Source organism: Rhinoraja longicauda, chromosome 2, assembly GCF_053455715.1.
Source record: "Rhinoraja longicauda isolate Sanriku21f chromosome 2, sRhiLon1.1, whole genome shotgun sequence".
Taxonomy (NCBI): domain Eukaryota; kingdom Metazoa; phylum Chordata; class Chondrichthyes; order Rajiformes; family Arhynchobatidae; genus Rhinoraja; species Rhinoraja longicauda.
The window spans coordinates 13,227,267-13,245,201 of record NC_135954.1 but is presented as its reverse complement, the minus strand read 5'-3'; the positions used below and the strand labels follow the sequence as shown (position 1 = coordinate 13,245,201).

General features: G+C 37.7%; 1 protein-coding gene across 1 annotated transcript in view; it reads left to right on the top strand.

Annotated features, from left to right (window-relative positions):
• The window catches only part of rp9 (RP9 pre-mRNA splicing factor), a 25,786-nt gene extending 7,851 nt beyond the window's left edge, over window positions 1–17,935 (top strand). Inside the window, exons 3-6 of the mRNA XM_078415092.1 lie at window positions 571–700; window positions 4,889–4,980; window positions 6,821–6,882; window positions 16,385–17,935. Of these exons, the coding sequence (XP_078271218.1) occupies window positions 571–700; window positions 4,889–4,980; window positions 6,821–6,882; window positions 16,385–16,559 (459 nt within the window). The 3' untranslated portion in view covers window positions 16,560–17,935. The remainder of the gene's footprint in view (window positions 1–570; window positions 701–4,888; window positions 4,981–6,820; window positions 6,883–16,384) is intronic.

The following is a 17,935-nucleotide window of genomic DNA, read 5'->3' as shown; positions in this document are numbered from 1 at the left end:
CGCGCTGCAGCCTGGCCCGCCCACGGCCCCGGGGGAGACTCCCTGGCCGGCAACCCGTCCACGGGTCGTCAGTTGGGGGAGGGTGCCGGGCCCGCAGGCGAGGTTTGGATCCAACGGGGGTTGCCGGGCCCGCAGGAGAGGTTTGGACCCAAGGGGTCCACACCCGTCTAGTTACCATTAATTGTCACAATTGTTGCCTAAAATTTCCCACGTATTCGGGACTGTGAGGTATACAAGTATGAAGTAAATGTCTTGTATAAAATTGTTTGTTTTGGAGAAATGTTAGGCTTCCCAAAAGCCTTAGATTGATCTTGTTTAGTGAGATTTTTGTCAGTCTATTTCAAATGTTTCAAAATCATGGTTTCTGTTGAGAATCATCACTGCCAAAACGGTTTTGTACGGAAAAAAGATTTTTCAACTTTTTTCATTATGAAAATGTCTTCCCTGTTTTAATTCTGTAAAGTAAATTCAATCAGTGCTCTGAGTTTTGAATCTTGATGTTTCTTCAGATTAGTGGCTAAGCTACTTAGAATATTTATAAAGCCTGTAAAATGGTTTCTCTGCACATAGGAAGATGATGACAAGCCGGAAGATTGTATTCCAGATCTGCCGGGTAATGAAGAAGCTCGAGAATTCCTAGCCCATGCTCCGACCAGAGGACTTTGGATGCCATTGGGAAAAGAAGTAAAAGTCATGCAGTGTAAGTGGGATCTTTTGAACACTGATTTAGTTTTACGTTAAAGTAAAACAATGGTTAGAATACAGAGGGGAAAAAAAACTAATTATGGGAAATTGAAACATTCTTCGTAGAATCTAGTGTAATTCTTACGAGTTATTAATTAATCACAGTTAATGTATACACTTAAGACACTGTAGTCTCATGCAATACCAGCAAGAAAAATACTTTTTGGAAAAAAAATCCTCATTTGGCCTGCCTTCATTCAATGAATGTCCAAAGGTGCCCTATGGTCGAATAAAGCTGATTGTCTGAACAAAAACATCTTAATTAAGTCGTCCATTTGATCCTAAAGTCTACCATGTTAATCATTTCATTCAAGCAGCCCAAATTAAAAGTAACCTGATCTTTTCCTGTTCTATAAATATACATGAAAAGCAAAGTAACTAGATTTAAGAATTGAAATATATCAGTTTTTTTTCCTTCATGTTCTTGAACTAGAATTTATTGAACTAGAATGCTTTTTGGTTGATGGCTATTATAGAGTCATAGAGTGATACAGTGCAGAAACAGGCCCTTCGGCCCAACTTGCCCACACCGGCCAACATGTCCTAGCTATGCTAGCCCCACTTGCCTGCGCTTGGTCCATATCCCTCCAAACCTGTCCTATCCATGTACCTTTCTAATTGTTTCTTAAACGATGGGATAGTCCCAGCCTCAACTACCTCCTCTGCCAGCTTGTTCCATTCACCCACCACCCTTTGTGTGAAAAGGTTACCCTCAGATTCCTATTAAATCTTTTCCCCTTCACCTTGAACCTATGACCTCTGGTCCTCGATTTCCATACACTGGGCAAGAGAATCTGTGTATCTAACTGATCTATTTCTCTCATAATTTTGTGCAGGAGGTGTTTGACCTTGATTGCTTTCAGTTGGGGAATTGGAAGAAATGGCCTTGGGGTGAGCAGTGCACATGGGCCGAATGGCCTTATTCTACTCCTATCACTTATGACCTTATACCATAGCTGTCATGGTTTGCAATCAAGCAACATATGTCCTACTACTCTAACTGATTTTTAAAACATTGCAACAGCTGGTTTTGAGGATGACACCACTTGGGCCAAGGAAAATCGATTCGGAGTTCTGTCTCTTCTGAGTTAACCAGTGTACATAAACATGGCTCAAACAGGCAGTGATTTTAAGAAATTCAAACAAGTGAAATTCCTGCAGATATTTTATTACCAGCTTCTTTCCTGCCCCTTTTTCAAGCCATAGCTCAAGTTTTGCCCATCAGCCTTAGCCCTTTCGATGCGCATGTACGCCAATTGGCGACTGAAGTCACTTCTTTCTGCAGGAGTTCGCCAATTGGCGACTGAAGTCACTTCTTTCTGCAGGAGTTCGCCAATTGGCGACTTCATTCCAACCAAGTTGAGACGTATTTTACAATAACCGTAGTGTTAGGAGTTGCCAATAGACGTCGCTGGCATTCAGTTTCAGACTGGCGCTGTCGAGATAACACTCGAGAAATGGGTGTTTTCATTCATAAATCGTGAGAGTTTTGCATGTGAATGTTTCATTCAAAAATCGCGAGAATTTTGCGTCTAGACTTTTCATTCAAAAATCGCGAGAATTTTTGTTTACAATACCACCATGGGTATGGGTTATGGTTAGGCTAGGGTTAGGGTCAGTCTGGCGCTCTCGAGATAACACTCGAGAAATAGATGTTTTCATTTAAAAATCGCGAGAATTTTGCATGTTAACTTTTTGTTTCCAAAACCACCATGGTGGATTATCATAGGAGACGAACTGGTGAGTCCATTCTATGCCAGATCTTTGCAGACAGTGACTCTGAAGGCGAGGAACTTTCAAATGATTCCGACGATGAACTGGGCAAAAACGATGATATTGAATGTGAAATTTCTGATGACAATGCCTCTGAAAGTAACCAAACATCGGACCAAGGGGGTGATGTGGACAGTGACAATGCATCCCCTACCCCTCCTAAGCGTGGAGCACAGAATCATGGGCCTGCAGTGTTGACTGACACGCAGAATTGGATCACATTAGGACCTGCTGATAAGCACCATCCTACCTTCGATCCCTCAACCTTATTTCGTGGTCAGCCTGAGCCAGGACTAAGGGTTCCAGTGTGGACTCTGGACATCAAGTCAAGTCAAGTTTATTTGACATGATCAACCAGGTGATTTCTTCACTGCATTTTTTCCACCTGCCGTATTTGCACTCATGGCTAATGAAACAAATAGATACACCTTACAATTCTTTGACAATCTTGTTATTGATGATTAGCTACCACCCTCATCAAGATTTAGAAAATGGCATGATACTTCTGAGGAAGAAATGACAGTGTATGTGGCCCTTGAAATCGCCAAGGGCCTGTGTAGTAAAAAATCACCTCCATGATTACTGGGATCGTTTTTGGCTGACACAAATCCAGGGGTTCAGTCAAGTGATGAGTAGGGACCGATACATACTTCTGTGTTCCTTCCTGCATTTCAATGACAATGCCAATCAAAAGGTAAAGAGTCATGTCGATTGTGACCCACTGTACAAAATACGTCCAGTGATAAATCTTGTGAAAGATACGTATTTGAATTTCTGTCAGCCACACCAAGAAATATCAATAGATGAAATAATGAAAGGAGTTTCAAGCAATATATCCCCAATAAGCCTAGTAAATGGGTTATAAAAATCTGGGCTTTGTGTGATTCAGTGAATGGATATAATCTACGATGGAATATTTACACCGGTAAAAGTGAGAACAATGATCGCAAGATGACTTTGGGGTCTATTGTGGTGAAAACGCTTGTGAATGGTGAATTAATTCCAATGGTCATAAGGTATATATGGACAGCTTTTTCTCCTCCCCTGAGCTATTTCTTAGCATGAAACAAAAGGGGACTGGTGCTTGTGGTACCGTAAGATCAAACCGAAAAGATTTACCCCAAAAAGTTGGTAAAGCAGACAAAGCTGAAACTGGGGGATCAACCTCTGTTTTGGAATTCTACTGATGGCCTTACTTTTACAACATGGCAGGACACGTCAGTTGTCTCTCATCTATACATGGAAATGAGAGTGGACAAGGAAATTCAGTCAAAGAAAGAACCAAGGGAAAGCAGACTGAAGAAGCCAGCCCTTGTGCAGGACTACAACAAATTTATGGGCGGCACCGACAGATTTGACCAATTATAAGCTTACTACTGTTATCCACACAAATGCCAGAAATGGTATCAAGTTATTTTCCACTTTGTGAAAGAAACTGCACTTGTGAATGGTTTTATCACATAAACTTTCACATCCTGATGAGAACATTGATCAGATTAGTTTCCGCTGGAAAGTTATTGACTGTCTCTTTCCGGTGAACATTCGTACCAATGCAAAGACCAAAGCAGACACTGTTGATTAGCAAAGGAAAAGGCAGCTAGTAGAACAGCATTTTTGTGCAGAATATGAGAATAAAAGGTAGAGGAGGCCTGAATGTATTATGTGCTCAGATCATGCCTCTGCTCAGCGCCACCAGACTAGAACCTACTGTGAGGACTGTTGAACGTCCAATGTGTTTCCCTAAATGTCTCAAACGGTACCATACAATGTATAAATATAAAATTGAATATGAATAGACTACAAACATACTGTATGCTAGAAAGTTATGACTTTATTATACTATGATTCATTGAGTGAATTTGAAACGGACATTGTGGTTTGACATTGCATGAGTATTCATGCTTTCGTGCATTTGATATTTCAATTTCTAAGAATTATCTGGGATATAATCACCCACGACATGTTCAAAGAACCGTATTCACAAATTATTCACTTTCTAAAACCTGTACTTTTATTGAATTTGCATGTATTTTTTTATCAAAAAGCACTTTTCGTATGCACAAATATGCTAATTAGCTCATTTGCGTAACGTCATATTTTGGGGTGATATCTGATTTCACTATTTGGGAATCCTGATCATGTTCTACAACTTTTCCAGTTACTCTAAAACTCTAGCTTTAGTCTTTATTGGTGATATTTTGTCTCAAACATAGCATGTGTGAGCAGCACGGTGACCCCATTTTAAACCCAGCATGGAACCCAATTAGTGAAATTTTGGCTGTCGCAGGCTTAAAGTACCCCATTAACTTCAATGGTTAGCCAAAGAAAATTGAAATTAATTATAATGTGTATTACCTTGGACTTGTTTCAGGTTGGAGATGCAAAAATTTTGGACACAGAACTGGGGATAGAGAATGTCCCTACTTCATTAGCGGAAATCAGAAATTGGAACAGTTCAGAGTAGTAAGTCAGAACACATTTTATAATACCTTTTTTGGCTGTGAGAATTACTGATTTTCACATTAAATCATAGAAGTAACTTTTCTTGAAAACATAAAATCAGAAAAGTTATATTGTGGATGTATTTAAAGGTTAGCACATTGTGACTCCCAGTCAAAAATTAGCTACCCAGCTTAATACTTTTAAGGGGTAGATCTATGGATCTGCAGATTACAGCTTTAAAGTGAAAATCTGGCCATCTTTCCATTACTATACTGTAAGTCCTTGACCCCGCCCCCCCCATCTTATTCTAAGTAAACAAAAACAAAATTCCTCATCTGCTCTAATCGTGCTACTTACTTCAACTCTGTCACCTGATTTATGATTTATCTGCCAAAGGAAGTTTATCCTTTTAGGACATTTAACAAAGTTCTGTACTTTCCCTTGTCGCCATTCCCACTGTCTTGACACTTATTAAAGGGGTGTAATGGTATTCCCGTGTCTGTGTGATTATAAGCCTAAGTAAGTACGGGCAAATGGCAGACTGAATCCAAATCATTTCGACCCAATGGTTTTTTTTTCTCTCTATTGTCCCCTTGTATTTCTCATACTTTTTTCTGGCATAACTTTAACCAGTTTGAACAAATTGTTATCCTGAAATCAGGCAACAGACTTTTCCTAAGAGTACTGAATTATGATGGTTTGAAGAATCTTTACCCCCTTGATTGATAATTTTAACAAAACCATTTGCATGTCATTTTTATTTGCAGATAAACTCTCTTTATTTTCAGAAAATGTAAGCAAATTTGACATAAAATATGTACAACTTGCCGAGACCTACGCTCCCCTGCCTCATCCTACCTCTTCTCCCCTTTACACTGGCTATCCTTCCGCTATATTTATAATCTTGATGCAGGGTCTCAACCGGAAATGGTGACATGCATTTCCCGCTACTGAGTTCCCCCAGCAGTTTGTTTTTGAGCCAAATTCTGGCATCGACAACCTCTGATGAAGCCATTGATTTTGATGGAAAAAATTGGCTGGGAAGAAAATGCTAAACAACTAACTAGTTCCTATGTGATTTGCTTGAGATGATTTAGATATATTTAATTGTTTCCTAGTATTCTTTAGTTTAGTTTAGAGATACAGCACGGAAACAGGCCCTTCGGCCCACCGAGTCCGCACTGACCAGCGATCCCCGTACATTAACACTATCCTACACGCTAGGGACAATTTACAATTGTACCAAACCAAAACCTACAGACCTGTAGGTCTTTGGAGTGTGGGAGGAAGCCGACGATCTCGGAGAAAACCCACGCGGTCACGGGGAGAACGTACAAACTCCGTATAGACAGCACACGTAATTGGGATTGAACCCAGGTCTCCGGCGCTGTAAGGCAGCGACTACCACTGTGCCACCATGCCGTGAAATATTTTCATATTTAACATTTTTAATTGTACCGTTTAAGCTTTAATAGTTATGGCGTGTCCTTAATTATTTGTAAATGCCTCTGACATTAAATGACAGCCAGCGGGCTTGGGCAGCATGGTGACGCATCAGGCAGTGCCGCTGCATGCAACATCACTCACACGGTTAAATTCTGATCTCTGGCATTGTCGGTGTGAAGTTTGCATATTCTGCCTGTGACTGAGTGGGGCAATGAGTAAATCAACTTTTTTTCATTTACATTATGAACTTTAGATTTAGACTAGTATTTATTGCCTTAAATAAGATAGTATTCAGCTGCTGCAGTTTGACTACGTGTACAACTGGATGAATGTTGATTGGAAATGTCTATTTCCTTTGACTTTCTAATTTGTTTTCACTTTAACAATTTTCAACATGGTTTTACCTTTTTGGTAGGCACATGAGGATCCCATGTATGATGCAATCCGTGAAAACAAGCGTCATGAGAAAGAAACAAGGTAAGAATGTGATGGCATATTACTTGCAGGATCCAATACAGCACACGATGCATTCAACACAATAGTCCCCAGCATTCAACACAATAGTCCCCAGCAGACTGGTTGAGAAGCTGCTGGAACTGGGGCTTAGCACCCCTCTGTGTGCCTGGGTCCTGGACTTTCTCACCGCCAGGCCCCAAGTGGTCAGGATGGGGGAACACACATCTAGCTCCCTCACCCTGAACATAGGATCCCCCCAGGGTTGCGTCCTTAGCCCCCTACTGTACTCCCTGTACACACTTGACTGTGGGGCCAGGTTCAGCTCAAACTCCATCATCAAGTTTGCTGATGACACTGTGGTGGTGGGCTGGATCTCCAACAACAATGAGAAGGCCTACCGGGAGGAGGTGGCTGATCTGGCACTCTGGTGTCAGGACAATAGCCTCCTCTTGAATGTCACTAAAACGAAGGAGCTGATTGTGGACTTCAGAAGGGCTAAACATCCAAGGACGTACACACCACTGGAGATAAATGGGTCTACTGTGGATAGGGTGAGCAGTTTTAAATACTTGGGAGTCTGCATCACAGAGGATCTGACGTGGGCAACGCACATTGCCGCCCTGGTGGGTAAGGCAAAGCAGCGCCTTTACCACCTTAGACAGCTGAGGAAATTCAGAGTGTCTCTGAGGATCCTTCATTGCTTCTACTCTGAGGCTGCAGAGAGCATCCTGTCCGGCAACATTATAGTCTGGTTTGGGAACAGCTCTGCCCAGGACAGGATGGCCCTGCAGAGAGTAGTGCTTTCGGCAGAACGCACCATGGGAACTACACTCGTCCCCCTGCAGGACCTATACATCAGGAGGTGCAGATCCAGAGCAAGCCAGATCATGAGGGACCCCTGCCACCCCAGTAACGGACTGTTCCAGATGCTACGATCAGGCAAACGCCTCAGCTGTCACGCTGTGAAAACGGAGAGGATGAGACGGAGTTTCTTCCCACAGGCCATCAGGACTGTCAACTTTTATAACTCCAGAGACTAAATTTTTGTCTACACTATAGTAACTTATTAACTTTATTTATATGCTGTAACTGTAATTCTTTTTTGTGCACAATCCGCAGGCATTGCCACTTTCATTTCACTGCACATCGTGTATGTGTATGTGACAAATAAATTTGACTTGACTTGAACTATTGAACGATTGCTTTTTAACATATAATGAAGTTGGAGGGAGAGAGAAGACTCAGATAAAAGACAAAATAGACTGAAGAATTTGAAAAAAGAATGAGATTAGTGTGCAAGATCATTGATAATGTTAAGGGTAGTCTTAAGGTTTCTTTTTAATCAAAGAATATAATTGATAAAAATGCAACTGAAGTGGATGGGGAAAGTGAAAACATGTTCAACTTGATGACACATCAGGCATCATTGAAACCTGAGCATGATTGAGAGATCAATATTGCAAGTAATTCCCCAAGAAGTGACAGGGAAATTGGAAGAGGGGGAGATGTAACAATATTGGCAACAAAACTGTTGCAGCATTATATGGAGATAAAATCAGTGAGGGTGAACAGGTAGTTGAGATGTTGACTTTAGGAATGGATGAGATGCATGGCTTTGCATGGTGTTTCTTGGGTCACTTCCCCAAGAAGTGACAGTTTATTATCACTTGTTTTTTTTTTTTTTAATATTTTATTTTTGAAAAGCATATGTACAAATCGAAATAAGAAAAAACACATTTGTTACAAAGTTCTTACATAGCTTCAATTTTTAAATTTTTGAAGAGAGAAAGTAAAAATAAAAATATAAAACTATAAACTTGGGGAGAGAGAGTAAGAGGGTTAAAAAAAAAAAAGGATCTAACAATAAAAATTAACGGGAGTAGATCCGGGAGACAAAAACCACAGCTGTACATCCAACCCCCAACTCAAGTTTCAACTTTTTATTTAAATTTTTTTTTATTTTAGTCCTGTGCCAAACCCATTTACTTTTCTAAAAATTCAATAAATGGAGACCATATTTTTAAAAATAACTCAGGTTTGTCGATTAAGGCAAACCTTATTTTTTCCAAATGCAGGGTCTCTGTCATTTCCATAGTCCACATTTTAATTGTGGGGGTTATTGGTTTTTTCCAAAATTTAAGTATTAGTTTTTTCGCAGTTATTAGACTGTAATCAAGAAAATGTACCTGACTTACTGTAAAATTTGTAGTATGTTCTGATAATCCTAATATAATTAATTTTGTGTCCATATCTAATTTTTTATTAATAACTTTAGAAACTATTTTAAAAATCTCCAACCAGAAGTTTTGCATTTTTATACAAGTTACGAAAATATGAGTTAAATTAGCTTCTTGAAATTGACATTTATCACACATAGGAGAGATACTAGGAAAAATCCTATTTAATTTCGTCTTCGAATAATGTAATCTATGTATTATTTTAAATTGTATTAAGAATGTCTAGTATTATATGTTGTAAACTTTCATCCCATATATCTTGCATTATAAATTGATTCAATTCGTCCTCCCATGCTCGTCTATAAGATTCTGATGACGGAATGTCAATGTCAAGGAGAATATTGTAAATAAAAGATATTAATTTATTTGAGTTATAATGTCGATTCAGGCATACATCAAGTGTTTCTGGACCTCTAAACTTATATTCTTGCATGTGTGATTTTACATAATCTCTAAGTTGTAAATATCTAAAATAATTATTAACATGTAATCCGTACTTCTGCTGTAACTCCTGAAACGAAAGAAAAGTTCCCTTATGATAAAGATCTCCCACCCTTTTGATTCCATAACTTTTCCATTGAGCAAAGCCTCTATCTAAGACAGACGGTTTAAAAGAAGGATTATTCGCAATAGGAAGGAAGACAGATAATTTACTCAATTTTAACGTAAGCTTTAATTGTTTCCAGGTACGGATAACACTATGTATAATGGGATTACCTCCATATGTTTTTTTATTTAAATTTATTGGAGCTAAGAGGATCGTACCAATATCGAATGGTAAACAATCCTCTTTCTCCATCTTTAACCAATCCGGTTGTTGATCAGAATCATCCAACCAGCAGGTTATATTTTTAATATTAACCGCCCAATAATAAAATAAAAAGTTAGGTAAAGCAATTCCTCCATTAATTTTAGACTTACATAAGTGTCTTTTATTTATTCTATGAGTCTTGTAGTCCCAAATAAAATTAGTAACAATTGAATCAATTTTAAAAAAAAACTTTTTTGGAAGGTAGATCGGAATTGCTTGAAATAAGTATAGTAGCTGTGGAAGAAAGATTATCTTTGTAGCATTACTACGACCAACTAATGATATAGGAAGTGTTTTCCAAAATTGGATATTTCTGTGTAATTTAGCAAGTAAAGGAGGAAAATTTGATTTAAATAAAGAAGTATATTTCCTAGTCACGTAAATTCCAAGATATTTAAACTTTTCATAGGCAATTTTAAAAGGAAATTGTTGAAGTATGGCCGGATTATGCTCCATTATTGGCATAATTTCACTTTTATACCAGTTAATTCTATAACCTGAAAATGAACCAAATTGAGTTATGAGATTTAATAAATTCGGAATGCTAATTTCTGGCTTTGTAATATATATTAATACATCATCCGCATATAAAGAAATTTTATTGGTTGTATGTTTAGTGTTGTAGCCATAAATATCTGAATTTGATCTAATACTCTCAGCAAGTGGTTCTATAATAAGGGCAAATAAAAGTGGTGATAGTGGACATCCTTGTCTACAACCCCTAGCTAAATGAAATTTAGATGACAGCATTTGATTAGTTAATATTCTAGCTGTTGGGGATGTATATAAAAGTTTCACCCATGCACAAAAATTTTCACCCAGTTGAAATTTTTCCATCACTGAGAAAAGATAGGGCCATTCTACTTGATCAAATGCTTTTTCAGCATCTAGCGAGATGATTGCTAAATCTTCATTTAATAGTCTATTTGAATAAATTATATTAAACAAGCGTCTCAAGTTGAAAAATGAATATCGTTTGGCTATAAAGCCTGATTGATCGGGGTGTATCAATTTGTCTATAACTAGACTTAATCTCTGAGCTAAGATTTTCGCTAATATCTTCTGATCAGTATTTAAAAGAGCTATCGCCCTATACGAACCAGGGTCTTCAGAATCCTTATCTTTTTTAGGAATGAGGATTATTGTTGATTCAGTCAGAGTTTGTGGCAATCTCTGTTGTTTAAAGGCGTGACTATATACAGTTTGCAAACGTGGAGAGATCAAACCACTGAATTTTTTATAAAATTCATTATTTAAGCCATCAGGGCCAGGAGTCTTCCCATTTTTAATGGATTTAATAGTCTCTTCAACGTCTTTCATAGTTATTTCTGCGCCCAGTAAATTTCTATCACTCACATTCAAACCAGGAAGGTTACATTCCTGCAAAAACTTTTGCATCTGCGCAGAAGATCTGTTATTTTTGATGAATATAATGACTGATAAAATTGCAAAAATCTCTGATTAATATCCTTAGGTAGTTTAAGCAAATCTCCATTTTCTGATCTAATTTTATGAATTGTAGAATCATCTTCTAATTTACGGAGTTGACGTGCTAGCAATTTCTGTGGTTTATCTCCAAATTCAAAATGTTTTTGTTTAGTATATTGAAAAAGCCTTAAAATATGAGCTGAAAGGATATAATTTAACTTATATTTGAGAACTGCAATTTTATTATGTATTTCAATAGAGGGAGCGATGGCATTTGTTATGTCTAACTGTCTTATCTGACTTTCCAGGTCATTCTGTTCAGCTCGGTTCTTCTTGTTTTGAGACGCTTGAAAAGCAATAATACATCCTCTCACAAACGCTTTAAATGTTTCCCAAAGCAGGGACGCAGGTGTTTCAGGAAGGTCATTTGCGTTAAAAAAAATCTCAAATTGCGATTTAAGATAGTCATAACATGCTTTTTCATTTAAGATTTGCGGATTAAATCTCCAATTAGTCTGTTTCCCCGTTACTCCTTGGAGTTTTACCCTAAATGTTAAAGGGGCATGATCGGATATAATAATATTATGATATTTTGAATTATACGTATAAGGAATAAGTTTGGAGTCCACCAAGAAATAATCAATTCTTGAATAAGTTTTATGCACAGGTGAATAAAATGAATACTCTCGGCCTGAAGGATTATCAATCCTCCAAACATCTTTTATATTTGCACTATTTATATAAGAGTTTAATAATTCACACGACTTGGATTTTGTTTTCCTTTGAGTTGAAGATCTATCCAAATAAGGATCTAATGTACAATTTAAATCTCCTCCAATTATCAAGTTATATTGTCCAAATTCTGGAATGGTATTAAATATTTTAAAAAAAAATAACGGATTATCAAAATTTGGTGCGTAGACATTCACCAATATCAATTTTGTAGAATATAGTTCTCCCACTAATATAACATATCTACCTTCAGTGTCGACTATAGAGGAAGTATTTATAAATGGTATACCCTTACGAATTAAAATAGCAACACCTCTTGATTTAAAGGGAAACGATGAGTGAAATACTTTATCAATCCATTTGCCTTTCAGTCTATTATGTGCTACATTTTTTAGATGAGTTTCCTGAAGGAACATTATGTCTGCATCAATAGATTTTAAATGTGAAAGTACTTTACCTCTTTTAATTGGTTCATTAACACCCTTGACATTCCAACTACAAAATGTAATACCTTTAACCCCTGTTTTCCTAATAGAATCTTGCATCTTAACCGATAAATGGTCTATAATAAAGCAAATGGTCTGGCACCCGGACTACAAAATTTTTCTTGAATGAGGGGTGGATGATCTTTTGTACAGCGTAGAGTGTCTCCCGGAAATATCTCCCAAAAGTATATAATTTCTGAAAAATGACATGATAATAAAAGTTAAATCTAAAAAAAAAATCAATATATAAAAGGTTAAAAGAGTGCAGGAAAAAAGAAGAGACAACTAAAACTACAACTACAATTAGTGCAGTTAGTGTTAGCCACCCTAAGGTGGCAAAAAATCTAAGGACTTCCGTGAGATGTAAAAAAAAATTAATACTAGCTCCGTTTTTTAACACAGTTATTGTGTTTTTTTTTGTTTTTTTTAAAAAGAGAGATAAACGGGGCAGGCCCGAAACTAATTAGTCTATAATAAATCGATTTTTCTATCTAAAGTGTATTAATTAAGTATTCAAAGTAAGGTTTACATAAATCAAATATTACTTATACTTCTTATTAGTAATGATTAATAAGAATATATATGTTTTTTAATTAATAATTATTAGTTACGGTTAATATACGTATAGTATATACACTAAACTTAAATCTTTGAATTTTAATATTTTTAAAGTCCAATTAGATGTCTGCCAATTAAGATAGCCGTGAAATCATAATCAAGCCTTCAGCGACCTTTCGATCTCCCGAGCAAATTCCAGTGCTTTATTATGGTCAGTAAAAAAGGATTCATTTTGATTGTAGGTCACTCGGAGTTTTGCTGGATACAACATACCAAATCTGAGCGCTGGGATCTTCTTGAGAATAGATCTTGTCTCATTAAACAGTGCTCTTTTCTTAACCACCTCAAAGGGGTAATCTCTGAAGATGCGAATCTCATCGCCTCGGAATGATAAAGCTCTGTTACTAGCAATTCTTGACAGCATATCTTCTAAAACGTGAGCATTATGCACCCTCAGAATCAAATGTCTTGGAGGCGCATTAGCACCTGGCCGTGCTCTCAGTGCTCTATGGGCTCGATCCAGCAAGGGCTTTGAATCCATTTTCAAAACTTCTTGTAATAACTCAGCAGTAAAATCACGAAGGTTTTTATCTTTTTCTTTGCCTTCTTTAACTCCAAGGATTCTTAAATTTTGTCGTTTTGAATGACCCTCTAAGTCAGTACATTTTTCGGTTAATCTCATCAATAAATCAGAAAGACGCTGAGTCTCCGACAATACTACTTTTGTAGTTTCAGCACTCGTCTCGGCTAAAGTTTCCAACTCACCTAAAGCCTCATCATGTTGTTCTATTGACGCCGTGATGTGGTTCAGCTTACCAGAAAAATCAGAGTCCAACTTTTGTAACTTGGAGGTTACTTCCTCCATGTGTTCATTCATAATTACACACATTTCAGCCTTTGATTTATCCAACTGATCCTTAATAGTAGATAATATTTCCCCCTTCATTCCTTTAAGGGAAACTAATTCAGCTTTCATCTCTTGTAATTCAACTGTCATATTTACCACTTGAGACTTCATATCTGAAAGCTCCTCACCCACAACGCTGCGAAATTCTTCCAATCCAATTTTTTTAGGCTGTGGATTCCGGGTTGTTCGTTTGGCAGTTTCTTCCTGACCCGATGCTGAGGTTTGAGCTGTAGCAGAGGCTTCCATCTGGCTTGGTTCTTCTTCTTCCACGGGTCTTGTTTTACCCGTTCCTTTTTTAACGGTTTTTAACGGGGGGGTGCGACTTGTCGACATTTACTTTTAAAAGTCGCGATCTGATGACGTCACCCACCCTTCGTTGAAAATTGCCGGTAAGTTGCAACGGGCCCGTCCCGTTCCTCTCTTCCTAAATCGAAATGTTCACGGAGCTAGTTGACGTGCGACTTGTTCAGTCCATAACGCCACCGGAAGTCTTATTGTCACTTGTACCGAGGTACAGTCAAAAGCTTTTTGTTGCGTGCTAACCAGTCAGCAAAATACATGATTACAATCGAGATGTCCACAGTGTACAGATATATGATAAAGGGAATAACGCTTAGTGCAAGACAGTCAGAGAAGGGTTTGATCCAAAACGTCACCTATCCATGTTCTCTCGAGATGCTTCTTGACTCGTTGAGTTATTCCAGCACTTTGTATCTTTTTTGGTAAACTAGCATCTGCAGTTCCTTGTGTCTACATGTCATTGGAAGGGTTTTAACATAAAGATAAGAATCTTAAAGCTGAGTTACTGCTTAAATACCAGCCAGTGTAAGCACTGCGCATAAGGTTGATGAATGAGTGGGACGGTGCAAGAAAGGACACATTCTAAAGTTTGGAAGGCAGAATGAAGGAACCCGATCTGGAATATGTTGGAATCGTCATGCCTGGAGACGGCAGGGGATGGATGAGTGTTTTGGTGGCAAATGATCAGACACTAATTATCATCCATGACAAATAGGGTATCCATGGTGGAACTTAGTGAACTACCAGAGGTAACAATGTAATTCACTTCATGAAATAAAGTGTTATGGACGGATTTTAGGCATGGCAAATGTTTAATAAAATGGAACCTAAAGACTAGCATTCCCAATCGACTGACCATTCAAGAGATAGTTGGAGGAGGTTGACGTGACCAACTACAATGACGTTTGTAGACAGGATGAGAAAAATAAGGATAATAGTTTACCTTTCTCAGGGTCATTGAAGTGGCTGAACTTGCATTTTAGCAGGAATTATTGTGTGGATTCAACATACCTCTAGGAAAAGTGAAAAAACAAACAGCTGGAGGAACTCAACAGCTCAGGCAGCAGCATAGGCAGCAAGCACTTCAGCTTGATGAGGGTCCCGACCCAAAGCATCATCTGTCAAATTTCATAGATGCTGAGCCATTGAGTTCCTGCCACAGTTGGGGGTTTTTTTACACAAGAAACCAGCACTTGCAATTTTTTGTATCTGCACTTCTCAGAAAAATGGGCATTTATTTAGGAAGGAAGCAATTTTGAGAATTTTATAGGGGAAAGCAAATGGAAATACAACACTGGCTTTCAAGGAATGGTAAATTAGGGCAAACATTGTTTAGAAGAGAGGAGATTTGAAGAAGAGGGAAGTTGTAACTAAAGAAAGAGAAATGGAAATAATAATTGATAAAATGGTCACCACATAAAGAAGATGGGTGGTTGGCAGTTTAGTGGAATTGGTTCAAAGGACTAGGAAGTTGGATATGTGAACTAGATTCTGTTTTATTGAGAAGCATGTGGGAAGTGAATAGAGAAACTGGTGAAAGATTTGTTCAGTTATTCATTGTTCAGTGTGGTGGGAAATGTTAAGGAAGTTTGAGCTGGTCAGATTGAAGTAGGGAAGGAAGTTGTAAAGGAAGTTCATGAGCTGGTTCTTATGCCGCCAAGGGTCTATCAATTACATGCACAAGGTGGTGATGACAATTGAGAAAACGAGAAAGGAAAATAAGCCAGAGGTTATCTCGGCATTCCAAGACTAGTAAATAGATTCAGCAGATGAGAGCAAGGCATGACGGTGCTTCCAGTCCTGGTGATTGATGATCATGAGTGATTAATTGCCAGTTTATCTATTCAGGTCCACTTCCTCTAGATATAAGCAAACTGAGATGGGGACTCTACTGAGAGATAGACAGATGGTGAAAGAGAGCAACAGTTCAGTGATATATATCCCTGTCGACATTTCTTTGCTTTAATTCACAAATTCTTATTAATTGAGAGGAAGAAAAATAGGCACAGTTCATTGTCAGTGAGGATATATATTTAATTACAGTAATGTGGCAATTTCTTTCCAGGATACAGCAGCTGAAACAGATGTTGGAAGACAGTACTTCGGACAGTCAGAGTTCCAATTCCTCAGATTCCAGAGAAAGGCACAAAAAGAAGAGAAAGAGAAAAGAGAAGAAGAAGAAAAAAAAGAAGAAAAGAAAGAAACATAAAGCTGAAAAATCAAGTGACAGTTCTGAATAAAGCAAAAAGACTTGAATGTTATGAGCTATTTTTCCCCAAAGTGAAAAAGTGAGAAATGGCTGTTATATTCATCAACAAGAGTTTATTTTGAGCAACATTATAAACATCACATTTTCAACAAGATTGGGAAGAAACTGAAAATTAACAACCCCAAAATTTAGACTAGATGGTTGCCTTTATTCTTAACCTGTAATATATAATCCATCAGTTTAAGCGTGGCTTATCGTATACAGACCTTATATTTTACTTACTGGTCTTCAACCTGGGTGGGTCAGATTAAAGGCCAGACTGTAAAAATATCTTCATTATAATAGTTGTAGCTGGTGAAAGACATCTTTTGATTTTTGTATTACAGAAGTGTAAGCCTAACCTGTTGCAGTGGAAATAAAAATTACTTTACCACTGACTTAGTGAAAGCATGTCTATCTTATTTTCTTACAGAAGAGTATTACTAAAATTATAAGAACATTGAGGGCAATAGGGATGGATGGTTAATATTAAAGACGTACAGGTATGTAGGTTAATTGGCTGGGTAAATGTAAAAATTGGCCCTAGTGGGTGTAGGATAGTGTTAATGTACGGGGATCGCTGGGCGGCACGGACTTGGAGGGCCGAATAGGCCTGTTTCCGGCTGTATAGATATGATATGATATGATATGATTAACATTATACAGCTGACCATATGACATTTGCAACTTAAAACCTTGATAGTTACATTTGTATAGTGCTATGTAAGTAATATGTATCCCTTAATATATGCCAGCAGTCTTTATTTTTTTTTAAAAAGGCCTGAAAATAATTCTTTCGCACCATCTTTTGGGATTATTTGGACTTCCAACTTCTTTTGGACCCAATCTACAAACATCATTGATGCTAAGATAACTTCACATCCAGATTGTTATCTTATTTCTTTTGTAGAAAAGAATAAATGTGGGAAGTTAGTATAGTTGCTATTTGAAGGGTACTTGGATTTTGGCAGAAAATATATTGAGAAGCTGACAATGCCAGTTTTTATATTTTTTCTTAAGTGGTGCAGGTTCTATATAACCTTGCCTGTCCTCGGTAACAATGATTTCTCATGGTTTCAGCAAGGTGAGCACCTGCCCATATTCAAGTAGTAAAGATAGAAAGATTTAACATGTTGTTAAATTAATCCATAAATTGGATTATCATATCTACAGGTTTGCTTTAACAGAATCCGCATGACCTGGCCAGCATTTGTCCTTTGATCAACACCACTGAACCTTTTGAAGGAGATTTCCCTGTGAAAGCGGAAGTGGCGGCGCCTAACGGCTGCGGCTCGCTAGCAGTCTGTTCGTCTTTTTTCCTTTTTTTTGTTGTGTGTCGGTTGGGTTGGTTTTTGTATTTTTTTTGGT